The 26628-nt window shown below is 39.6% G+C and overlaps 1 protein-coding gene across 10 annotated transcripts in view; it reads left to right on the plus strand.

The window, feature by feature from the left end:
* The window catches only part of VPS13D (vacuolar protein sorting 13 homolog D), a 223547-nt gene that overhangs the window by 120078 nt on the left and 76841 nt on the right, over window positions 1-26628 (plus strand). For 7 of the 10 annotated variants that reach the window (XM_075906827.1, XM_075906819.1, XM_075906820.1 and 4 more), the window contains 8 exons: window positions 1775-1954; window positions 2742-2858; window positions 3070-3219; window positions 6177-6326; window positions 7663-7759; window positions 13321-13472; window positions 20486-20620; window positions 22196-22363. In XM_075906827.1, the coding sequence (XP_075762942.1) occupies window positions 1775-1954; window positions 2742-2858; window positions 3070-3219; window positions 6177-6326; window positions 7663-7759; window positions 13321-13472; window positions 20486-20620; window positions 22196-22363 (1149 nt within the window). The remainder of the gene's footprint in view (window positions 1-1774; window positions 1955-2741; window positions 2859-3069; window positions 3220-6176; window positions 6327-7662; window positions 7760-13320; window positions 13473-20485; window positions 20621-22195; window positions 22364-26628) is intronic. The other 3 variants (XM_075906821.1, XM_075906824.1, XM_075906826.1) reach the window with 1 other exon arrangement.

Here is a 26628-nt window from a genome sequence, read left to right on the forward strand (position 1 = left end):
TCTGATTTACAAAGTTTGTTGGAAGGTATATTCTGTGTACATCTACTTCCTCTTGCAGTAGACAACAGGGTTTGTTTTTTGTGATAAATATGAATGTGATAAATTGACATTTTATAATAGAATAACATTGAAAAACAATGAGTTGTGCAAGCTATGCCAGTAGAAATCAGTCTTGATTTGGTGTAAAGAGGGACTGTGTTGTTTGCTATGTGAGCTCTTCAATCAAAGACTGATTCATATAATGTATCAGGAATGGATATGTAAGTTACAGGATAATAGCATCAGTCCTCAGAAATCAAAGGTTAAAGGGAAACTGTCAGCATTTGAGAGTCCTATATTTGACCTGACCTTTTTTCTTGTTTATAAATTGCATGTCATTTTCGTGTGCTGTTTTTTCTAAAATAATTGCTTAAATGTATATTAATTAAAAACAAAACAAAATTCCTGCAGCTCTGCCATGCTGATGACTAATCTTATAATAACAAAACAGCATATCTATGCAATGGAGGAGGAAATCTCTGTTAAGATCCATTTTGAAGCTTGAGACAAATCTCTTTTGTTACAAACAGGATACAGGTTGTGGGAAATATTTTATGGTGTTTCACAATGTCCTTCTAAGAGTGCATTTATGTTCTGATGAAGCTTATGTAGATGCTGTGCTTATAGAAGGTGCAGGATTGAGAATCTTGGAGATAGAGGACTTCAGTCTCCAGTAGAGATTGAAAAAGGATAGTGGTAGTGAAATGCACCCATGTTGCTTCTGCCAATGCGTTTCAAGCCTAATCTTAAGAGATTTTTCTTGAGCTGAAACCATAGTTCAGTTTTAGCGTTTATTCACTTCTTAGCCTGTAGGTTGAGACAGCCACCAAGGATGCCATTCTGTGTTGATCTGATGTATTTATGGTGTGGATGTGTGTTCATTGGGAATTACTGAGGCCGTCAAATTGGTTTCACTTTGCCATCAAGGAGTTTATGATGATTTTCTGTCATTATTAATCCATCTTTGGTTAGAAGGCTCTCTAGACCACCCCCTTTGCCATTCATTTTACATGCACTTTTCTTATAAATCAACCATGAATAAGGATATTTTATTACACTGAAACTTGTGCAAGTTTGCTACCCAAGAATACTTATTCAAAACCATTTTTTTTTAAATAGGAGCAGTATTTTTTTTCTAAATCATTATTTCCACAATGTTATATTGGCTTTGCGTGTGCACTTATGGCATGCTTGTAATATATACATGCAAGTTGCATGCAACCTACATGGCATGTATATGAGCACATGGGAATTCCTTTGTAGCTTATGTATGGACTAAGGAAACAGAAGCTAGGACAATCTCTAATAGTGGACAAGCCAACATGAGCTGCAAATTAGTGGTGGTAGCACGTTCCTTTCTTGTCAGATTAAAGCAGCCAAAGAAATTGAGGTTCCACTATTAAGGAGCAGTCTTTTTTTAACAAAGGCCACAGTATTTTTGGCTTAACTCTGGATATATTATAAAAGATTAGAAAATAGATCCAAGAAATTTTCTGACCCTTTACAGAATACAGATTCTGTGGATTCTTTTCTCCAGCTGCATAAATATAGAGAGAGAAAAATTAAATACATGTTCAGTATGTGGACTGAAGTAATGTAAGCTATAAAAGAGAAGTGCTTTTGCAATACATTTTTTAAATTAATATATTCAAACAACATTATCTTTACTCTTCTGTACCATTTCAGTGTTTCTGCTTTGTGCTTTTAATGTTTTATTTTATTTTATTTTTTTTAGGCAAAAGGAGGAATATCAGGTTTACGTGATGGGGCTGAGGTGGTTCTTGGTCCTGATATGTCTGTAGAGTTTTTGGGGCCCATTCCACCTGAACAGCAGTTTGTAAACCAGAAGATGAGGCCTGGGTCAGGAGTACTGGCAGTCAGAGTTGTTCCAGATGGACCAACTCGAGTTCTTCAGGTGAAAATTAATACATTTTGAACACTGTCTCATTAGTTTCTGTTCTGTTTGGACATTTTTAACAGTGCAGTTGTAAATTATTAAGTAAAAGAAAGTTAGAAAAGCATTGTCTTAATTTGTAATTAAGAAAAATCTCATATAATATGTAGAATTGGTTTCAGATTTCATCAGAGATGTTGCCATTGTATTTTTAGTTAAAGCTAGTGTCCTACCATGTGGGATAGAATATACTTGATTTTTCTTCTATACATAAAATTAGGGATGTAATAGTGTAGTTGATTAACCAATTAAAAGCTTACAGGTTAATGCTGTATACTATTCACACACACGCGCGCGCGCGCACCCACCCACCCACCCCAGTACATTTTTAGCAGGCTGGCTAGCAGCCCAGCTCAGTCCTGGTTTGTGACGGGTCTGGGACCTACCACTGCTGTGGCACTGTATTTAAAGTGTATTAGGAGCCAGGTGGGCAGGCAGGCAGCCTGGCTCACTCCTGGTTCATTTTGGGCCCAGGAGCTCAGTCCCTCCTGACAGGGGCTGCTGCCACCCAGTGTTACTGCCTCTGTATCAGAGGCAGCAGTGCAGAACTACAGGTAGCCAGCTGGCCCTCGCAGACCAGCTCTTGCCTAGACCCCACGCTGCTGCCTCCTCAGGAGTGGGGCCGGAGCACAGTGGTTGAATAGTTGAGTAACCAACAAGAATTCATGAGGTTACTCAATTATTCAATTAACCAACATTTAACATCCCTAACATAAATAAAAAAATGCTTATCAGTTTATTTTTTTAGATAACAGATTTTAACCAGCGCAGAAATGATCGTTTATCATGTGAAGGCAGTGAACTTCCAGTTACGGAACAAGATTTGCGCAAGTTAAAAAATCCAGACACAGATCAGGAATTGGAAGTAAGAAAAAAAAACATGGTAGGCCTTTATTTTTTTTGCCATAAAGGACAGATGTGTACAAGGTTGTCCTGTATAAATCTACATCACTATTCTTCAGATCTCTTACTCTGTTGATTTTCCATGTCTCAACCTCAGATTTTAAACTATATTTAAAGTAACAATTCAGTTTGTCTTGCAAGCTTGTTATATACAATTATTTTTGTGTTTTCAGGTGCTAGTGAAATTAGAAGGTGGAATAGGATTATCTTTAGTTAATAAAGTCCCTGAAGAGCTGGTGTTCGCAAGCCTCACTGGAATTAATGTTCACTACACACAGTTATCATCCAGTCAGGTGCTTGAGCTCAGTATACAGGATGTACAGGTAACTATTTTTGAAATAAATGTGTGAATTTATTTTCATAACCCATTTAAGGATGCAGTAGGTATTTGCATGTCCATATGTAATAAAGTAGTGATATATAATGTGTTTTATAATGCAAAGGGACAGATGATGTTTCAGATGAAACAATAAAAGTCCAGGTCTGGTCTACAGCATATGAACATAAAGATGGTATGGTCACCTTCTTATAAGAGCAGAATTTTGCTCTGATATTCTGATCAAAATGTCCCGTTACTATGCAAAATCAAACAAGTAAAAGCTTGGTAAACCTCTCGATCTTGGGAATTACAGTCAAGATAGCCAGTACCTTTCCAATATTGTATATATATTCCCACACTCAGATTTTTAAGGATTTGAAAGGGTAAAGTTAAGACTGAGTGCTTATTATCTTTCAGAAATATTAGATTTAAAAATGCAAACCAAAGAAAGCCATGAAATAGAGGTAAAGTTACACTCCTCAAACAAGGTACCTACTCTGCTTTAACTCTGCCTCCATACAGATAAAAATGTACAATTTTTTTTTTTAAGTATAAAAACAACGCGCTGCAGAACAGTGGTTTTATCATTTGTTTCGTATGTGCATGTCTTTGACAGTAACTGTGCTAAGGTCTTTTGCCAGACTAACCGTAGCTCTTTTTGTGCTAGTGCTCTGTATTCATTATCTGGGCATCAAAGCTTTGTCTGTGGAGCCATGTTTATTGTGTCTGATAGTTGAGTAGTTGGCTGCCACTTGGCTGCTTTGTGGAATCCACTGAAGTGTTAAGCACTTTTCAGATGTGGCTGAGTGCCCTTAACATCTGGCAGGTTTGGGCCCTAAAAGAAGACTGAGGACTCATGGCATTCAGTATGCTATTCGTCTAAGAAGGAACTTTTGGATTTTTTTTTATATGTACCATGTATGGCTATAAAGAACACTGCATGAAATTTCAATCCTCGTGTGATTAGGATTAAGTAAAAAGAACTCATCTGGGGATGTCTTTTAAATGTTATTCTTCCCATTAATTTTTGTTATAAAAGAATGAAGGCTGGGCTGTAAGTGTGGCTTTAGACCTTGTTGCTCTACGGTCAACCAGCTCTTCCTTCACCTTGAGACAGCATTTTGAGAAGATGTCTGAATTTTGCTAAGAGCACTTTTTCTAGACTTCAGTGCAGTGCACAAGTTTCTATGATCCAATGAAGCATCCTGGTGGTCCTGGGAAGATAGTGTAATTGATAGAAGAGTTCTGTAATGGAAGGGAAAGCTGCATTCGAGTCAATGGCAGATACAGGGCATTGTTTCTGTCTCCGTAGTAGTTCAGCAAAGCTGTATTCTCTCTGTCATTCAAAGTCAGGGTTGATTGATGGATAAGCTCTAGAAATCTGCTGTTGACAGCATTGAACTGAATAGCTTCTGCTTTGAGATCTTGAATGTGTTGATGACATTGTCTTGGTGGTTCATTTTGCAAATTGCAGCTGATGGCAGATCTCTTCTGGCAAGAAGCAAACTGAGTGCATATTAGTCTGGTGATTAATCTGGATCGGGGTGGGCAATATATGGCCCATGGGCCAGATCTGTCCTGCCAAGCAGTTTCATCCAGCCCACTCTGCTGTCCCCTGGCCTCTGGAGAATCTGCTGTTCAGAACGGCCAGCAGCTCCCTCTAGGAGTTGTGTGCCCTGGCTGGATGGGGAGGCAATGGGGAGAGACCTCGTGTGCTTTCCCACTCCACAGAGGAGCATGCGAAGTCTACTCTCCCCATATAAGGCGCCTAGAGGGAACCACCCCTTCTGGCTGAGGCCCCACCCTTTCCGAAACTGGCCCGCAACCACTATCGACATTGGTGAAGTGGACCCCCTACAAAAATTATTTCCCACCCCTGATCTGGATTAAAACTCAGTTGCTGGCCATTACCATCAAACATTCTCTTGCTCAGTGGTCTCCAGCCTTTTTACATCCAAGATCACTTTTTAAATGTCAGAGCAAGCCAGCATCCCCCCCATCCTTCCCTGAGACCCCACCCCTTTCTTGAGGTCCCCGCTCTCTCCAAACCTTTCTGCATAATACCTGTTACAAATGGAAACTCACCATTCATTGCATAATTACATCCAAACCATTTTGCTAGGGCTGCAGCTAGGGAGAATGGTTTAATTTAAATTATTAAACAGATGAACTTTCTCATGTTAGTTTATCAAACTTCATTTAAAATAAAGTAAAACATTATGTCCAACACAAGATTTCAATGTTTTATTTATTTATGGCAGGGGTGAGAAGCCTTTTTTTGGGTTGGGGGTTACTGACCCGCAGAAAAATTAACTGGGGACCACATACAAGTGAAAAGTAAGACCACTCCTCCCAAAACCCCCAGCTGAGACACCTTACTCTTTTGGCGTTCCAGCCAAAGGGAAGGGACAGGGAGGACTGATGTTCAGGGCTTCCATAGGCCAGAGTTAGTGGATTTTGTAGAGTCCCTTAGGCTCTGGGGTGGGAACAAAAATGAGGGGCAGGACTGCCATCAAGTGGGATAGGGATTCAGGATCAAGGTGGAAGGTGGGGTGCAGGATGGGATGATGAGGGGTCTGGAAGGGATTTTGGCGTCAGGAGAGGCTGTGGGGTGGGGTACAAGAGTGAGTTTGGGAATGGAATGGTTTTGGGGGAGTAATGCAGAAAAGGTGAAAAGGTAAAAATGCAGCCAAATAGCTAATTGGGAAGGGAGGCAAAGAAGTGGGGCATAAGGGAAAGTGCAGCTTCTGCAAATTGTTTCCCCCGTTACATCTTCCCTCTGCTCCAGCCTTGCTCCCCTCATAGCGTGCATAGTGTGTTCTATGTGTCTGCTGTTCACAAGACATAAACAACCCCTCCCCTTTTGCAAATGTTTCTTCCAATTTAAAGAGAGAGAGCTTAAATTTCATTATCTGTGCTAAAGAAGTATCACGTTATACTGTTTTCTTGTTAATTCTACAGGTGGATAACCAGCTCATTGGCACCACCCAGCCTTTCATGCTCTTTCTGACCCCCAAAATCAGTGAAAATGAAGCAATTGAAACAGGCCCTGCAGTGCAATTAAATGCAGTGAAATTTCCCAGTAAGAATGCACTAACTGATATATACAAGGTAATCCTGTTTGACAGTAACATTAAAATGTCATTGTTTTTATTAAGTTTGTCTTTAGCTGTTCCTAGTTTTTAAGCAGTAAGCAGTTTAAATTAAATCAGATATGTAGATGTACTATTTGTTTGTAGCGCTCATTCATACTTTCGAGACGCTAAGTATCTTAAAGTACATTGTGATTGATGACAGTGTCGTGACTTTGTGGGCAAATGTGGGAGCCATGTAACTTTTAACAGTTCTCCCTTAAATGTTAAGAACTTGATTTATTAAGGGAGAGAATATTGGCCAGGACCTTAAAGTTATCCTCTGTTCTTCTCCAAAAAAAAGTTGATGATCTTTAAATTCCATCAAGAATGACAATAAGATCCTTAATTTAATTAGTCACTTGAAGAATATTACATATAACAGTGCATAGAATTGTAGACAGTGTCAAATTGGTCCAAACATTTAGGGCTCATCTAGACTATGAGGAAGAGTCAAAAGAGGATATGCAAATTCCACAGGTAGTTTAGAGACAGCTTTTTTGACGAACCCCCTCTCCCCCCTTTGTCGAAAAGCCTCTCTTCCTCAAAAAATGAGGTTTACGCAGCTTTTCGACGAAGGGAGGTTGCAGAAAAAGCTGCATCTAAACTACTTTCAGCTTTCAAAAGTGTGATTAGAAGAAGATATGCAAATTCTGCACGACTGTTCCGCGTAGTCTAGATGAGCCCTTTGTGCTTTAACTCCAGAATCTAGTCTTCAAGCCACTAACTGATAGCCTTGGATAATTGAGAGACTCATCCTACCATAATGTGCAGAATCAACTGTACTATGCTGTACATAACGTTATATAAGGTGAATTTTTTCCCTTGGTCCTTGTGATGAAAAGTTGACACTTTGTAGTATCAACCAAAATTTAGAAGCATAACTACAAATGTTAACAGTTACATATTACAGTATTTACTAATCTTAGTCTACACAGCAGTGACAACTCTCGGCAGGTTTTTTAAGGTCTAGTATGAAACTTAAATCTTCAAAGTAAGCCTGTATTAAATTTGACATTATTTGAAAAACAGCTGATCGCAGTGTCAGAGTCCCTTGGTAATAACTCTGCAATTTTAATACTTACTAATTAAGCATAGATAGTTACAGGAACTAAACAAATAGATTTCCCTGCAGATTTCTTGTAAATATAAGAGGAGGAAGGGCCCACGACATTTTGACAGTGGGAATCCTATTATGAAAGCCTATGAATGAAAAGAACTGTCAAATTACATTAGATTTTCTTTGTTAATAAGGGTAGATGGAGAAAAATGCTGTTGTTCATGCTGTAAATTTAAATAAGTGTTTCTCTCTGTAGCATCTGATGATCACTGCTCGGAAGTTCACAGTCCAAATTGAGGAGAAACTGCTCCTGAAACTATTGAGTTTCTTTGGCTATGACCAGTCAGAATCAGGTACAGTATAAAGTTTTAAAAGCTCAGTTCTACAGTATGCAGATTTTGTTGTATCACTCTTACGTTCATACAAAATAAGTTCAAATTTCCTGGCAATTTTCACTGTAAATTTGAAAGTGTTTGACAACCTGGAATGTCCCACTATAAAAGCTGGAAAGCTAAGATAAGTCAATAGCAGCTTACATACTGTAAAGTGTTTGTTCCAAGATTTGGGAAATGACTCATAGAACATTTTATTATCCAGTGTATCATTAAGCTGAGTCCCTATGGGAAGAAGTTTAATATTCCTCTTCAATTCCTGTATCTGGCGTCAGCTGAACTAGGATAAAAGAAAAGTTATGTAACCAACTACTTGGTTTGGTAGATTTGTTTATTAAATAAATTCAAGATTAAAGATTGGCTCTCTATTCATTTTTCGTTTGACAATGCCTCCTGATTAATTCAGAAAACTTTTTTACTGCCTAACTTGTGACACCCATACCCTTGACTCTAAGGGTACGTCTAAACTACATGCCTCCGTCGACAGAGGCATGTAGATTAGACAGATCGGCAGAGGGAAATGAAGCCGCGATTAAAATAATTGCGGCTTCATTTAAATTTAAATGGCTGCCCCGCTCTGCCGATCAGCTGTTTGTCGGCAGATCGGGGCAGTCTGGACGCACCGCGTCGACAAAGAAGCCTTTCTTGATCGACACAGGTAAACCTGGTTTCACGAGGCATACCTGTGCCGATCAAGAAAGGCTTCTTTGTCGACGCGGCGCGTCCAGACTGCCCCCATCTGCCGACAAACAGTTGATCGGCAGAGCGGGGCAGCCATTTAAATTTAAATGAAGCCGCGATTATTTTAATCGCGGCTTCATTTCCCTCTGCCGATCTGTCTAATCTACATGCCTCCGTCGACGGAGGCATGTAGTCTAGACACACCCTAAGTGTAATAAAAACGTTTCTTGCTCTTAGTTGAAGCAAAACAAACCTTGAACTGTTTTAGCATCATTCAAGGATTAGAGAGGGATGTATCTATTTTGAGCCTTAACATTTGGAAATTTGCTGAAATAGCAGTTCTGGAGTAATTATTTGGCAATAGTTAATTGGGGATAAATTATACAACCCTATCAAAGCAGCTTTTTCGGATAAGCCATTTGTGTAAATTTTCAAATGTAGAAAAGCGCATTTTAGGATCTGAGTGTTGCACAATTTTTAATGTATTTCTGCCTGTGAGGTAAGTGTTGCATAAAAAAGCCTCCGCCTGAGCTCACTAGATTTATATACATGGATTTTCTAAAGCTATATCAAGTTGTACGGTCTAAGATTTTAAACGGCAACTTATTGTGATCCTTGTCAATCTTTGTAATCTGTGTAACTCTCAAACTTACTGTAAACTGCAACTTTGTAATCTTTGTAACATGCAGCCACCTTGCTTGTAACTTTCACTAAGCTGCATTCTCCCCTGAGTGAATGGAGAGAGAGTGTGAGTGTGTTTGAAGAAGGCTTGGAACAATGGACCACATGGCAGTGAGTCATCACAGTCTGGGCATGCTCTCTGCTGGATAAAGGGAAGTCTGGGCATGCTCCCTGATGACAAGGTGAATGAGTCGCAGGAGCCATTCAGACACTATATAAAGAGAAGGAGCACATGTGAGACTCTCTCTTTTTCCTTCCCCTGCTCCTGAGAAGCTCCTTTCCAGTGTGTGTCTCTCCTGACCAGCTTCCCTAGCCATGATGAGCAGACAGACCCTCCAGGATCCACATGCCTTGGCTCCTTCTGCAACCTATATGTCTGTGTAAGTATGTGATTGCCTGAGGGCAGGAATGAATGGGTGTGAATGAATGGAGGGGTGGGTGTGGGGGTGTGTGTGTGTGTGTGTGTGTGAGAATGGGTGTGAATGAATGGAGGGGGGTGTGTGTGTGTGTGTGTGTGTGTGTGAGAGAGAGAGAGAGAGAGAGAGAGATATCTATCTTCTTTAGCTTAAACCTTTGGTGGCTACTTTCTCCTCTTCAGTTTTATGTAGTGGAAATAAACCCATGCTAGTGTAACCCTAGGTAGTCTCCAGTGAGAATATTTTTGGGGTAACAATAAGCAGTGCTGTTATCCCCCATTTACAGTTGGGGAACTCAGGCTCAAAAAGACAAATGACTTTGCCTGAGGTCATATAGGAATGCTCTGACAGAATAGAGAATTAAAACTTAGTCTCCCAGATCTCAAGCTAATACCCTAACAATTGGACTGTCCTTCCTCTTTGATTACTGCATTGCTTTTGCTCTTTTGTTGTGTCCTAGTATTGCTTCTTGGCTTAAATAGATCAACTAGACCTCACTGAAAGACTGTTGTGCCATGCAGGCAAAATATGGCTTAACTTGAATGTTTCTGACGTAGAAATGCTTTTATGATTTATGATGGTCTCATGGACTCTAAAAAGAAAGAAAGAGATGCAATTATATCATTTGTATTTAAAATACTGAAAATTGTTCTCTTTGCTGGAGGCCTCAACAAGATCTTTAGAGGTTCTAATAGTCACATGAGGGCGGTAACCTGTGCTGTTTCTTGCCTCCTGTCTTCCCAAACTGAAGGGAGAGATGCGAAGAAGGAAATTGTATCCTTTTTTACTTCAATTTGAGCTTGAAAAAAGAGGATGCAAGCTACACTTACTTCCTCATTTTATACGAGGGTCAAGGTCCTCCAAACAGCTTGTCTGTGCCCTCCAGAAATAAGAGGGAAGCGAGAACCTGGTACTCCAGATGTGAAATATTATTTCAGTTTGGTAAAAACAAAAATCTTTTCGATCATCTTGATTCATTGTAAGGAATCTATAAAGGGGAACAAAAAGTCTCTACAGTTCATTTTTCAGCTTGCTTGGTATTCACATATTGCAGTTGTCTATGTATAGGCAGTCCCCGGGTTACACGGATCCGACTTACATCGGATCCCTACTTACAAACGGGGTGCGGCAACCCCACACTAGTTGCTTCCCCCCAGCAGACCAGGGAGACGCGGAGCAGCTTTTCTCAGCAGACACTTCAGCTTCAGAATAAAGGACTGAGGGAAGAGAGGTGTGGGAGAATAAAACTGAGCTCTGGAGAAATGTTTGGCTAGAGTTTCCCCTACAATATGTACCAGTTCCGACTTGCATACAAATTCAACTTAAGAACAAACCTATAGTCCCTATCTTGTACGTAACCCGGGGACTGCCTGTACTTTAGAAATTCAGAGCAAAAAGGAAAGTCTTTTTCCAAAGTAACCAATTTCACTGCAATCTGTCTCAGAATTCACCATTGAGATAATAAATGTAACTGAAATCGGGAGCAAGATTATCAATGAAAAGGAAGCCTGTTTCTTGCTGGAGTTGCTTAATTTTGTTGTTGTTGTTTTTTAAATTGATTTTTAAAGGTTTTTTTTTATTATTTTTGGAATGTTTTTACTTGTATGATGCTTTAAACAAGCTGTGTAATATTGGCTGGAGTTCCATGGGTCACCTTGACTTTGCTAATCATTCGAATCAGGTGGTATATGTTCTCAGGGGTTTTGAATTATTTTCATTTTCCTCTAGGATCCATTTAACTCTGCTCTTCCTGAGAGGCCATTTTATTTAAATTTTCCTTCTAATCCTTCCTCATTTTCTAGATAGTAATAATAGGTGAATCAGTATTTGTTGAATTCAAGTAGTGATAGAGAACTGTTGATTTATCTATAAGGGAAGTTAGAGCAAGATCCAGACAAAAGAAATAAGTTGAATCAGTTACCCAATCAAGTACATTTATGTATGCTTTAAGCAAATATTAGTGTTATTTCTGTTCATTGAATAAACATCACACATCATTGAGGGAGAGAAACTTCTGTGCTATGAATATTATCTCTTGAGTATTACAGGGGAATCATAAAGTTACATGTCTCTACTGCCAGCAGCATATTTGAATTTATTATAAATTATCCCCCCCCCCCCCCTTTTTGTGTGTGATGTTCTCTGAATTGTTCTTTACTTAGTCAAAACATTCCATTGGTAAGAATGGTGCATTCCCAAGTCTGAATTCCAACGTTACGTTAGAGCTATATGGTATGGCATGCTGATCGGCTTCTGAGACAGATTTTTTTTTTTCAAGTCTCACTTGCCCATGTTATGTTGGGCACTAGTAGACTGCTGTGCATACTGCTTAATGCTTGAAAAAAATGTTCTGTGCCTGAATACTAAAATGGCATATATTTTAATCAATAGTTACCTTTTTTTGCAGGCTACACTAGGTATTGTCCTTTGAGGTAGAAAGCATCTTGTGGTTAACTGTTTCGTGTTAAATACTACAATATTTGAGATGATCTTATCCTTAAGTTTAAACAAGTCATTTGAAACAATGGGAACCCTTGTCAAAAATCCGTGTGTGCAGTAATTACAGAAGTTTAAATATGTTTATCTTTGTTTACTTGGTCCTGCTTCAGCTTAAGGGACTGGGCTTAATGACTACTCGAGGTCCCTCCAAGGTCTACCTTTCTATGAGTCTCTGAATGTGTAGAGTGTCCTCCTTTACTGTGGTAACACATATACTACATTCACTGATTAATGAAATCAGCAGTACACTCTGGATCTGGTGAGAGTGCTACTGAAAAGTGAGCTAGCTGCAGATATTTTCTGTTCAGAACTACTTTCCCGGCAGAAAATACGGTGGTAATGTTGGCAGGATTGCAGTCTGTACAGTGATCTCAGGGCTCATCGAGGAAGTCGGAGAATTAGGTGGCATAATGGAGACCAGTCCTTAGATTCTGTGATAATGAAATTAAAATAAAATGCAATAAGCAAAATTGGAAAATTAATGAATATATCAGCCTGTAGCTACCACTATTTATTCTCCAATTTATTCATATATGGGGATTTTTAAATAGAAAATTATTTCTTTACCCGTTCAACATACTCTGGCAATGGTTATTCTTTTGGCTAAACTGGAAAAATTGCTATTTGTATGAAAGATTTTAATTCTTTTCCTAGGGATTTCCTCAATTTTCATTCTAGTTGGGGTAAGAAACCTAAACTTATGTCAAGTAGCCTGCTATGCTTGTCCACTTAGTATATTATTTCAAACCTAGAGGTAAGGAAGCAAAAAAAAATATCCATTTATTTTACTGCCAGATTTCATATTTGCTCTCCTAAATGTAGTTCCCTTTGAAACCACAACTCAAAATCAGTGAAGGTTGTGTAGTTAGAAGGTATTTGTGTACTACTTTGTCTCCCTCAGTTTATCTAAGCTAGAAGTAAAAGCAAACATACTGACTGAAGGCTAAGGTATGAGGTCACAAGTTAGGTGTCAGGGTGGCATAATATGTATTAACTAGCTATAAGTAAGGAATCATGGTTTGAGATGAAAACACTGAATAAACCAATGTGGCTTCTCCCATGTCAAAAGCAGGTTTATTGAGTAGCGATGAGTCCAACTGAACTCTCTAAGTTGAACTGCCATCACATATAGGAAATTCCTCATTCAAACATTACAAACTGAATCCCTTCATAATCTTCAGCCATTCATAGTTTTGTATACCTTCATAATTAGCTAATTTTTATTCCTATGTTATGCTTTCCTAGCAGAAGTTGAAAAATATGATGGAAACCTCCATGAAAAGACCACTGATCAAGATGGGGCGCAGAAGCGATACTACTTTGAAAATCTTAAAATCAGTGTGCCACTGATGAAGTTGAGTGTCTTCACTTCCAATAAACTGCCTTCAGACCTCAAGGTAAGCTGGTGCACTGATTAGATTTACTTTAAGTGGCGGGATTTATTATGAGAGAGAAAGTTGGGTGCATTTTTGACTTGATGCTCTCTTTTTTCACTTACGTAGCATCTTCCTGTGTTACAACATGTTGTACAAGCTTTCTTATAGGAGTAGATTCAGAGGCTCCTTGCTTCAACACCACATGTTAACTTCTTGATGCAACAGTTTATGGCTAGAGGTTTAAAACTCCCCGGTTATTATAAGAAGCGCAGGCATGCCTTCTTTGCTATATTATCAAGAGAAAATACTTACTGCACTCATTTAAAGGAATTGTTGTCATCAGTAGTTAAAACAAGATGATAGGGATCAGGCAGAGTTGTTGACTCGAGTCCCACTACTTGAACTCGAGTCCGACTTAAGTCGCCCAGGTGACTCGACTTGAGACTCGACTCAGGTTCATTGTTCGTGACTTGACTTGAGACTTGCTAATTTTGTTGAATCGACTTGGTGAAAAAATTGTCCAAAAATGCCGCTATTGATGGCTTGTACAAAAGTGACTTGACATTTTTTAAATTAAGACTTGAGACTCGACTTGGGACTTGACTCGAAAGTGACTTTAGGGACTTGAGACTCGACTTGGACTTGACAATGACGACTTGAAGACAACACTGGGATCAGGCAATGGCAACTGATGTAACTGGGGCTGAGTGGATAACATCTGCCGAGTGAAATACTGTATAATAGTGGGGGAGTGGGGAATATTAATTAATTTTTTTCTCTCTCATGCACTCAAAAACTAAAAAGCAATAATACAGGGTAACTAAAAATAGATAAACCAGAGCCTTAGATGAGTCCCACACAAGTAAGACCAGAATACTAGAATTTAAAGCTAGTGCTTTTATTTCACAGCAGGTGATTTATGAAAGTACATTCAGTTACAATATATAACAGAGGATTTTGAAGCAGTTTTCTCTCTCTCTCTCCTGGAGGCCTATGACATGCTGGTCCATAAAACCATTGGAGTCTTCTAGAGATAAGATGATGTACAACCAAAGCAATTAATTTGCCATCTGATATGAAAAGGAAATTTTAGTACAGGTAGTAACTAGTTCTTAACATCTGTATGAGTCCTGATGCTTTAAGTTTGGAGTGTAACTAGGAAATGCCAGTTCATCAATAGGAATAGGAATTCATCAGTACATGGGATTTCAGATAGTTCTTCCCTTTCAGACTCCTCCCTTACTGGACAAATGATTAAAATTGCTCAGATTTCCTTTTCATGCAGTTCTTCATTGACCTGGCACTTATCAAATCCAGAGAGTTGAATCCAAGAGAAGTTTTAGGAATCTACTTACATAGTATTCTCATGGTCTGGAATCTCAAGCCAGTCTGAATTTCTTGCCATGCAATCTGCTCTTACATTCTTTGAAGTCCTGAGGAAAATCATGAAACGAGCAGTGGATCTTTGTGGCAGCCATAATTACATCCATATGAACCTCTGAAAGTTTCTTGTAGTTCATCTTTTGCTTACTGCAACATTGCTAATAATGATTCGGTCTGTGATCTTTAATTTAGAGTAAGGTAGTTGCTCCAGTATGAGGCAGACTCCAAGGTCATCTGACCTGTATTGCTCTGGAGGTATTTTGATCTGTCAGTTGTGCCTTTTTCCTGCTAAGCATTTTGCAGTGTCTGCTTCAAGAAACTTGTATACTTTTTGTTAGTGCAGAAGGCAGAACATTTCCAGTAGAAGGGAAAGTAAGCATGCAGGAGCTCAGCTGCCTGTAGGCGCTTTTTGGTTCTCAGAGCTGAATTCTGCTGTTACACTGATGGGAGGGACCCCATTGACTTTAATTATAGAATCAGTGTTAAGTGGGGTAACGCTACCTCTGACTGCAAGGATTCTTTAATTCAGAGTGGCCTCTTAATGATTTATGGAGAATGTCATGCTACTGTCACTTTCTAAAGCAATGGCAAGAAAGGAAGGAGTGTTTGGAGGGAATGGGGACAGTAGAAGGAGAGAGCAGGTGACGAAGTAAGCTCCTCGGTTGTATGGAGCAGGCTATCAATAAGTATAGGAGGACCACTAGAGGGTAATTGTAACATGAGAATTCATAGATGTGTCGGAGAACTGGTTGCTAGAGCTGGTCGTGCACTTTACTTTTTTTTTTTTTTTTTTTGGTCCAAAATTGCCATTTTGTCAACCAAAGCATACAGGGAAAATGCAGATGGAGAGATCACAATTTCATTTTGCAAAAACCAGTGCACAATAAAAATACATTTCAAAACCTTGGAAGTTGTCATGAAACAGAATATTGTCATTCCCTGACCGGCTTTACCGTCTGCCTGAAATGATGAGAGGCCTAAAGCCTATTAATTTTTCTGGGACCAAAACTTTCCACTGTTAACCCTTTTTTGTGTTCATCATAAAATTAAAGCAAGGGGTGGAAGTTCATACAATCTGGGTAAAACAAAATAGCCCAACATAGTGTTTGGTAAAAATGTCAGCAATGCAAAAAATAAATTGCTAGTGCTATGAAAATAACATCAGTGACAAATAAATTCAAAATTGACTGTTTTTAAGTGGACACACAATAAAATTAAATAATAAATGACCCCACTAATACAAACAATGCTAAACAATACATTGTAAACGTGTGTGTGTGTGTGTGTGTGTGTGTGTGTGTGTGTGTTTTTTTTTTTTTTTTTTTTGTGGTGGTGGTGGTGGTGGTATGTTAGGTGGTGCCATAGAACCCTGGGGACCTCTTAGTTATAGGGAATGAAATGAGTTTCATCCCCTCAAACTCTGATGGTTTTTAGCACATATGCCAAGAACAAGGACAAATTAAGCATAGGTTTTTGTTATTCTTTGTGGTTTAACAAGGGATTCAAAAGGAAAGGATGTTTTGTTTTTGCATTGGCACAAGAAGAATGCTCCTCATCCAGATCAGCTTGAGGGAAGTGGTAGTGTGTGTAGGACTGCCTGACTAGCCAGGCTAGTTAGTAACACAAGTTGTTTTAGAGATACGCACTTTATCAAACAAAGACAATATTTAGCTAGAACACGAAATGTGTTTTCACAAATCTTAAATACTTTTGCTGGTCTCTTGCCTTGTTTTTAATGGAAAGAAACTGGTATTGTTGACTCTGACATCCCAGCAGCTATGAGCAGTGTCTCAAGAGAAAACTGGGCATGCAACCTTTTTTTCCCCTTTATAAAAACAGTTAGTGGGAAAGTAACATGTATGAACTTTTCAGAGAAGGGAGTTCCAGTCAATTGTGTCTTGTACAGAATAGATTGGGAGAAAAAGAGAGAACTTGCAATACTGTTTATATCTAAGTAAATTTATGCTGTATGGGTAGATATTTTCCCTACCTCCTCAATTGTTTTTAAGGCTTGGGGATGAATTTTTGTCAATGTCCGTGCAGATAGATTATCATTTTTATTAGTTAGTTATATCAACACACCTGCTTTATGTAACATCTAATGATCATGGACAGTAAACAGCTTGATACTTCTGTAAATAAGTGACAGGGTTGTACACTATTGTATTTATTTAGTTATTCAGTGGCTGTATGATATTGAATATTTCCTAATTCTGTCCCCCCGAAGCACATACACAAACCCTTATACTAGCTTTGTAACATAATTTAGTGGCCTGCAGATGGCAGAGTAACTCACTTTACCTGATTTAATTTTACATTTTACCAATGGGTGTAACAAAGATTAATGTAGAAAGATATAACACAAATGCCAAAGGTTTGTTAATACCTAAAGAGTCTCAATGGATTAGGTGTTTGGTTTGAATTTTGAAGTTAGTAAATGCTTCAGCAACAGATGTCACTTACAGACTGAAATAAAAAGGAAATTTAGTCTTCATTGCCTTTCTACATTTTCTTAGTTTTAGTGTTCTTGATAAAATGAGACAAAAGGTAAACATTTTCAATATACAACAGATGTTTTTCAATCTAAATGTCACCATCACCGTCTTTTTTTAAATTTATTTTCCTAAATTGACTTTTCCAAAATTATTATGCTTATATTAAAATATAAGACAGAAGACTATAACATGCTCGTCTTTTGGCCAACAATCACTATTGGAGACACAGTGACACTGGTTTCATGTAATCCCCCTCTCTTCTAGATATAATATGTTGGGACACTGATAGCAGTAACATCACTAATGCTATCACTCACCCCAGCCATATATAGTTTAGAGCTACTGTTCATTAACAGAAAAAGTTCTGCCAAAATTTATTACTCTTCACAGATAGAAAAGTTTCTGCCAAAGCTTTATTTATCTAAGAGTAAGTTTCAAGGCTCGTCTTCACTACATGGTGGATAGACACTGCAATGATCAATCCACCAGTGGTCAATTTATCATGTCTGCTTAGACTTGATAAATCAATCTCTGAGTGCTCTCCCATCAACTCTGGTACTCCACCAGGATGAGAAAAGTAGCCAGAGTTGATGTGAGGATTGCTCCCACATACAAGACACCACGGTAAGCACGTTGACATCAGCTATGCTATTTGTGCAGCTGAAATTGCATAGATGAGATCAACAAGAGGGTTTAATGTAGACAAGGCCTTAGAGTTCTATGAATGCAACATCAATTAAGTGTTAGTTCTGAGATCAGAAATCACGTATTGGACTTTTTAATACTGTCAAACTGGCACACTTGCAGATTCTGAACTCCATATTGTCAGTGTGCTAGCCCTAATGAATGATTCAGTGGATAGCTGTTCATAAAGAGAATTGTCCGTTTCAATCTTACTTTCTCATCGATGATGTCCAAGATGGAGAGGGTCCAGCAGAGGGCAACCAATATGATTAGGGGGCTGGAACACATGACCTATGAGGAGAGAATGAGAGATCTGGGTTTGTTTAGTCTGCAGAAGAGAAGAGTGAGGGGGGATTTGATAGCAGCCTTCAACTTCCTGAAGAGAGATTCCAAAGATGATAGAGAGAGGCTGTTCACAGTAGTGATGGATGGCAGAACAAGGAGCAATGGTCTCAATTTACAGTGGAGGTGGTCTAGGTTGGATATTAGGAAAAACTATTTCACTGGGAAGGTGATGAAGTACTGGAATGGGTTATCTAGGGAGGTGGTGAACTCTCCATTCCTAGAGGTTTTTAAGTCTTGGCTTGACACAACCTTGGCTGGGTTGATTTAGTTGAGATTGGTCCTGCCTTGGGCAGGGGACTGGACTTGATGACCTCCTGCGGTCTCTTCCAGATCTATGATTCTATGAAGATGAGCAGTGCTGCTCGCCTCAGTCTCTTGGCCAACTTGTGAATGTACAGACCATTAAACTTTTATTCTTTAAATAGAGACTTAGCTCATGTCTGTACTACCACTAGGAATGTAAAAAATATAGAAAACATTAACACTGTAATCAATCAAAATTTTATCAGTTACATAGTTAAATGTTTTAGAGGATTAGGGAAGGATCATCGCACCTCACTCCAGGCTCTGCCCCTTTCCTGGGTCTGGCAGCCGACCCCCTCCTGGGATCCTAGCATCCAGCCCCACCGCTGCAGCCAGCCCTTCCTCCACAGGCTCCCAGCTGCCGGGAGTCCAGGCTGCTGATCCCGCAGCTGGCTTCACCACCATAGCTGGTCCCACTGCTGCGGAGTCCTGGCAGCTGGCCCCGCTGCTGTGCGCTTTCCTTTGTGTTCATTCCCCACTTCATTTTAACTGGTGGCTTGCAACGTGGGTTAATGCCCCACCTTGTATTTAACTTAACGCTCTGGTTACCTTTTCGCAAAGAAGAGTTCTTTGAAACTCAAAAACTTGGCTCTTCCATCAACAGAAGTTGGTCCAATAAAAGACATTACCTCACCCACCTCATTTCCTTCACAAAGTTAATTTGAAAAAGTAAATTCTACGTAAATTCCACTAAACAAAGATGATGAGAGAACAGACTGAGGTATGTTAATACCTGTGGACTCTAGGAAATTGTGTAGGTAATATCACTTCATCCTAAGTCTCAGAGGGGTGACCCTGTTTTCTGTATCTGCAAAAACAACTAGGAGTCCTGTGGCACCTTAGAGACTAACAGATTTATTCTACTTTTTTGAACCCTATTTTCCACTGCATAGAATAATATTAAATACACTAACATTTATTAGGAGGTACACTTGATATTATTCTATGCAGTGGGCAAATAGGGTTCAAACAATTAGAAATGACCAAAATTATTTCCATAATTACAGTGTGATTACTTTATGCTTCTAGGTATCCAAATAACATGCAGGGGGGGAGGGGAGACTCATTTTATCTGAATAATCAGGAATTAAGGTAGTTGAGAGGTTAAGAGCCACTCAGCAGCAGGGCACCTCCTCCCTGCACCTGGGGTTCATCTTTCCCCTGCTAGAACTCCAACTTGGGGGAAGGAAGGTCTCTGCTCTGCTCATTCATTCCAATGTAATCTAAGTGGGACTGCAGAGAGCTCCTTGCACTGCCACTAGGATTGCTGACAGTAGATCCTTGCATGCAGAAGGTGCTGGGGGAGGCTGCAATTCGGAAAGAACAGAGACTTCTGTTCTCTACTCTGCCCGCCAGGACCACAGCCTCCTGTGCACCTTGTGCCTGTAGAGATCCAGTGTCACCTGCCCTACAGCAGCACAGGAAACCCTCTGCAGCTCTAGCTCACTCAGTCCTATGACAGCAGGGCTGCAGAGGGCTCCTTGTGCTCCTGCTTGAGCCATTCAGGAGCAGGATGGCCTCTCCAGTAGCATCCTCGTCCCCACAGCTGTGACTGGGGAGCTCTTCTTTATTATCCAAACCTTCACTTTATCTAAATCCTTTCCTTGTCCCCCCAGCAATAAAAGGAATTGGATAATGCATAGGTTCAGATAATAGGGCTTTGGGTAGATGCCAGTACACTGTGTTCCATTTACATGTCAGGAACTAGTTTTTATAGCTGTTAGATAAATTTCATTTGTTGCCTGATCGGAAATCAGTTAGTTCAAATATGAATGGGAAGTAAAGTGTAACAGAAGTCATAATTCCAGTTTTTCATTTAATTAGGCACTGAAAAGCACACTGGGATTTCCTCTAATCCGATTTGAAGATGCAGTGATTATCCTGGATCCATTCACTAGGGTCCACCCATATGAAACAAAGGAGTTTATCATTAATGATATCCTTAAGCATTTTCAAGAGGTGAGTGTCAGATAAATCATACTGTGGCATCCACAAAAAGTTTAAAACTTTTCTGTTTTAGGAGCTCTTTATCAAATTTACAAAATAGTACATTTCTTTCTCTATTGTAATGCGTAAATATGTAGTGCTTAAGCATATTATGCTTGTGTGCGCTCTCTCTCTCTCTCTCTCTCTCTCTCTCTCTCTCTCTCTCTCTTTTATTTATCTATATATATATTTGATGTTAGGGGCCAGATATTCCTCTGGCATCAAACTTTCTAGCTCTGTCGAAATCATTAACTTTTGCCTCCTCCATCTTTAATGTTCTGATATACAGGCAGTCCCCGACTTACGCGAATCCGACTTATGTTGGATCTGCACTTATGAACGGGGCTTTCTCGCCCCGGAGGTCGAGGTAGCGGATTGCTACCTGCGAGCTCCGGGGCGAGAGAGCCCCGTTCGTAAGCTGCTCTCGTGCCCCTGGTCTGCTGGAGACCATCTCCAGCAGACCAGGGGCACCGGGCGGGGAACCGCCGCTGCTGCCGCTTCAGTCCCGGTGCCTGTGGTCTGCTGGGGACCGTCCCCAGCAGACCACAGGCACCGGGACTGAAGCCGCAGCCGCGGGGGGGCGCGGCACCCCGCTGCTGCTGCGGCTCTGCTCCCGGTGTCCCTGGTCTGCGGGGGGGGGGGGGGGAGGGGGGCGCGGCTAGTGTGCCCCCCCCCCCCCCCCAGCAGACCAGGCTTTTGTTTTGGACCCTGGAGCAGAGCAGCTGGGGCGCTGCCTATTGATCCTGCAGCGCCGCTCTGGGCACTACTGGACCAACCCGGCAGCACCCTAGCTGCTCTGCCCCAGGTCCTGATTCAGCCGCTGCTGGTCAGTTTCAGCAGTGGCTGAATCAGGACGCCTGGGGCAGAGCAGCTGGGGTGCTGCTGGGTTGGTCCAGTAGCGCCGAGGAGCGGTGCTACTGGAGCAACCCAGCAGCACTCCAGCTGCTCTGCCCCAGGCGTCCCCAAGTCAGCCGCTGCTGAAACTGACCAGCGCTGACTACAGGAAGCCCGAGGCAGAGTTGCTCTGCCCCAGGCTTCCTGGAATCAGCGCTGATCAGTTTCAGCAGCAGCTGACTTGGGGAAGCTTGGGGTTCTTAAGTTGAATCTGTATGTAAGTCAGAACTGGCGGTCAGTTTCAGCAGCGGCTGAATCTGGACACCAGTTCCGACTTACATACAGATTCAACTTAAGAACAAACCTACAGTCCCTATCTTGTACGTAACCCAGGGACTGCCTGTACTTTTTACTTTGAGGAGAATTGGTCTCTTGAGTGTAAAAGAGTAAAATTGTGTTCCCATTTTTCAAATTGGTCTACAGACACAGCTTGATAGACAGATATCCTATTAGATATTTTTACCAATTAGAAAATTGTATTTTAAAGTACAAATATTGTTAATCATGTCTCTCATTATAATGTTTTGACTTTCACATCTTTTTGTTCTTTCCAGGGGTCAAATGTTAACATGTTGTAGTTTTTAAAATGCTATTATCCCTGCTGACCATGAAATCAGATGTGTAGATAATGTTTTTAATTTAACTATTTTATAGGAGCTGCTTAGTCAGGCAGCAAGGATTCTGGGTTCAGTGGATTTCCTTGGCAACCCGATGGGTCTCCTGAACGATGTTTCAGAAGGTGTTACAGGGCTAATAAAATATGGAAATGTTGGTGGCCTTATAAGAAATGTCACACATGGAGTATCCGACTCTGCTGCCAAGGTAATTGTTATCACATGAAAAAATCTGTGGACAAAGTGCAAATTACCCCACTAAAAAGACAAGTTGCATATTCATAGATACATTAGAACTAATTATAAACAGATCTTTCTTGAATTTTAAATTCAATAGTTCTTACTTGTGGAATAAAAACTGTGTTTGGGGTGCAGGCCTAGCAAATATTTTTGTATACAGTTAACTTTAAGCATATGAGAAGCCCTACTAAAGTCAATGGAATTACTCAGGTGCTTAGAGTTACTCACTTACATATGTGTTTGCAAGTTCAGGGCCCCAATTAATGATACAATAATTCTCCATCATAGTTAAAACATGAGCGTGCATAGAACAGAACTGTGGATTAACTGTTGTTGTCCTGCTGAAATGTTAGGATGTGTATAGGGCTTTTGGATATTCAGGTTTAATTTTTTACTTGGAATTTAATCAATTAAGATGATGTGAATATGCAGATTATTGTGTGTCTGAGGTTGAGGGATTTCCTTGCACTACTTTGAATGATAGTTTTTCTGTGAAATAGAATAACACATTTTATTTTACCAGTTTTTAAACTTCGTTTGCTTGTTTTGAAAATTAGTCATTTAAAGAAAAAAAAAGTTTGTGCTACTATCCAGGCATTGCTTTCTAGTTTTCTGACTTTTTATTTAAATTTAGCTAATAAATAATCCTATTACACCACCATGTACTATGGTGCAAATGATTTTGTCCCAAAGAGAGTGGAGGTAAGTTGATTAGGAGCACTAGTGCTGTAACTTTTTCTAGAATCTTGTTAATTTGTTTGTGCCTGAGAGAGAGAAATAGTCTCTGCACAGGACTTAGAGCCAGGAACACCTTGAATTATTTTATTTTATTTTTTGTATTGTGGTAGCTTCCAATAATAAACCCTGAGGCCATTGTGTTAGACTACCAATACTCAGATCTCAATGGTTCATGACCCAAATTAGTGACTAACATTACCCAAAAAAGCCAGAGTGGCATGAAAAAAATCATTTGTATACTTTCACTATCAGTGTCTCTGTCTCTCTCTCTCTCTCTCTCTCTCTCTCTCTCTGGAAAATTATAGGTCCTTAGGTCCTTAACTCAATTAACTTTTTTTAAAAATAAAAGGAAAATGTTAATTTAAATTATTCTATTTTTCAAAAATAGTGTTGTTTTGATGGTTAATTTTTATTTTGAATTGCTTAAAAATGGGGATTGTTAAAATTTGTCCATTTCATTTTTTTAAAATGTGAATTCAATCAATTGTATTTTTCTCTTCATTATTATAAACTCTTATCGTTTCCTATGTTTTAACAAAAAAGGGCTATAATCAGTTTGGTTTCCAATAACATTGTCTTCTAGTTTTCAAACATTTTAAGCATTGATGTGTCTGTTCCAAAACAGAGCACTACAAATTCCTCCATTTTATCTCTTTTCTGTAAGCTTTCTTGAGAAGCAGTTCTATTCCAGGTGCATCATATGTTTCTCACTCACCATGGTTCAGTTTCCTTCAACATTTACTTAGTTATGTCAATTTTGAGGACTATACTTGATTTGGTGATTCTGTCTATTTTCTATTTGGTTTTATGAGAAGCAATCCCATTTTCTGGGCACAACTAAAACCTTATGTTGCTTTAAATTATGAGAAGAGGAAGCTGTATACTGAACTTGGTGGACCTAGCTCTTACTGTTTAAGAGTTCTTGATCAAACAGACAGACAAACTCTAAAATATATAGTATTTGTAAATACTCTCTATATAGTTCTCACGGCAAAATGACTGATCAAGTAGTATTTTTCAACTACAATTGGTTAACAACATAATAAAAACATGATTGGTTAATAATTAAAAATAAATCAATGGTGTTTTAATATCAGGTGCTGCCAAAAGCCACAGGAAACACATTCAAGAGCCACTTGCAGCTCCCGAGCAACATTTCTGAGTATCACTGTGCTAGCACTGTAAAAGCACACCTTGGCTTTGGCACTGATTCCCTTTGTTGTCTTGGGCAAATAACCTCTACCTCAGTTTTTTATATGTAAAGTAAAGTTGGAATAATATCTCCCTCCCATGAGAACTTTCTGATGTAGAAAGAGTACCCTATTTAAGAATGTATAAAACAGGGGTGGCCAGCCTGCGGCTTGCGAGCCACATGCGGCTCGTCCCTCCCTCCCCCCACCAAAGTATGGCTCGCAAAGCTGCCCCTGCGCCCCTAGAAGTGGTCCCTGTGCTCACCGAGGTAGGGGAGCCGTCTGGTGTGGCAATTCAAAACGGGAGCCTGATGTGGCCAAAAAGCCTTGTCTTTTCTTTTAAAGGGGGTCCTTTTTTTTCCTCAACAAAAATTGCTAAAAAATAAAAATTCTGGTGCGGCTCTTCACATTTTTTTCCACCACTGTTTTAGCTCTCTTTGTTTAATGGGTTGGCCACCCCTGGTATAAAACATTTCCATCACAGAACATGGTGGATTCTAAAGATGTATTCTATCAGTTTGGGAACAAGATGGTCTAAAATAGAACTGAATGAGAACTTACATGGGAATTTAGATAATGGGCTTAACAGTCTGAATATCAGTGCTTTTGCATGTTTTTGTAATGTTACTCTTTTGTCTTTGTGGGTGGATAGAATTAAGGCCTCTACAGAGAAACACACCCCAGTCATAAAAGGCTTATCACATGGTGAACGGTAGTTGTTTGTTCAAGGCTTAAGAAAGACATTAAACAAGTAATAACACTTCTGTTTGTGGGAAAGAAAGTATTCGTATATTGTGTCTATGGTAGTTTAGAGTTTACACTTTTTCCTCTGGTTGTGGAAGCTTGCTTTTTTGATTGCCAACTACTGCATACTATTATTACCTCCAATCAGTTTACACTGGCAAGGATAGTCAATAGGTGGACCACAGGCTAAATCTGGACTATCAGATGCTTTTGAATGAACCATGAAATCAGTCTCTTTCTTGTTCTTGTTGTTTATTTTCTTCTCTGGAGTCTGGACATGAACTATACTTCGCTTTAGAAATTAGGACCTTGACAAAAATCCAAATGGACTACTCCTGCTGGAGAGGCTGTAATTACTGTACCAGAACAGCTGCACTGAGCACAGAATATACAGAGCATCTTTCAGAGGGGCAAAGTACGGTAAACTCCCAGAATTATCCCTGTGCTCTTTTCTTAGGAAAATCCCAAACATAGGTTACCTGTGATAGGACGATGAGAGACAATCCTTTTCTTCTTCTTTACTTAATGAGTGACAGCAAAGAGGCAAGGGGCATTAAAGATATATAGATCATATTAAGCTACTTTTGTTTCCAAATCTGAAGAAAGCTAGAGCATAATTAGTTTATATTATTTATTTGTAATTCTTATCTAAAACTTATTAACATTATTTGGAAATGCAAGTACAATATTCACGATTTTCCTTAGAAAAGTGACCTATGTTTCTTACAAAAAACTGCTGTTTGCCAACTTCTCATTCACGATGTGTATGAGATAAAATAGATCGTTAGTTATAAGGCATATGAAATATCCAGTCTCAGTTGATATGAGGATATATAGTCCATGCTTCAAGCACAAAGATTTTTAATAGACCTAATTCTATTTTGGAAAATCATTCACCTGGGATTGAGACAGACACAAGAAGTGCCATAGTCTTTCTGACTCAGGAAAAAAATCGATATGATTCAGTTTCTAATTTCCAAGTATCATGGAGCTGAGTGATATCAATCCTTCTTTGCCTGCAGCTTCTGTGTCTTCTAATGTCCTGTACTGAGATTACACCAATCCTAAAAACAATATGTGTGAGAGTTTCAGAGAGTCTTATGACAATAGATTAATTTCCAAAGGAAACAAAGGAATGTGAAAATACCATTCAAGAGGGATCCACTGTCTTATGTAACAATTCTCCTTTCACAATCTGGTCCCCAAAGCCCTAGCCTAGCCACAGGCACCAGCATTTAAATATGAGAAGCACATTGAGGGCACACACGGAACATAGTCAAGGTAGGAGAGGCTTCAAAATGTCAACTTTTGCTAGAGATAAGTAATTAGGTTGGCCCTTCAAGACTTCACTGATCACTTGAGGAAAGAGCACTCCCTGAGCCAGTTCGGCGACCAGACAGCTGCAGCATATGTAAACCAGAAAAGGGAACTCAAAAAGTTGACCTGAGAGCTTATGGATGCTGTCCTGGACAAAACATTACTTTGTTTCAATCAGAGTACTCCACATAAAAGGAGCTAAAGCAGAGAGACAATGCTGTGCAGTCTCTGGACCAAGTAATAT

Source organism: Pelodiscus sinensis, chromosome 23, assembly GCF_049634645.1.
Source record: "Pelodiscus sinensis isolate JC-2024 chromosome 23, ASM4963464v1, whole genome shotgun sequence".
NCBI classification, from domain to species: domain Eukaryota; kingdom Metazoa; phylum Chordata; order Testudines; family Trionychidae; genus Pelodiscus; species Pelodiscus sinensis.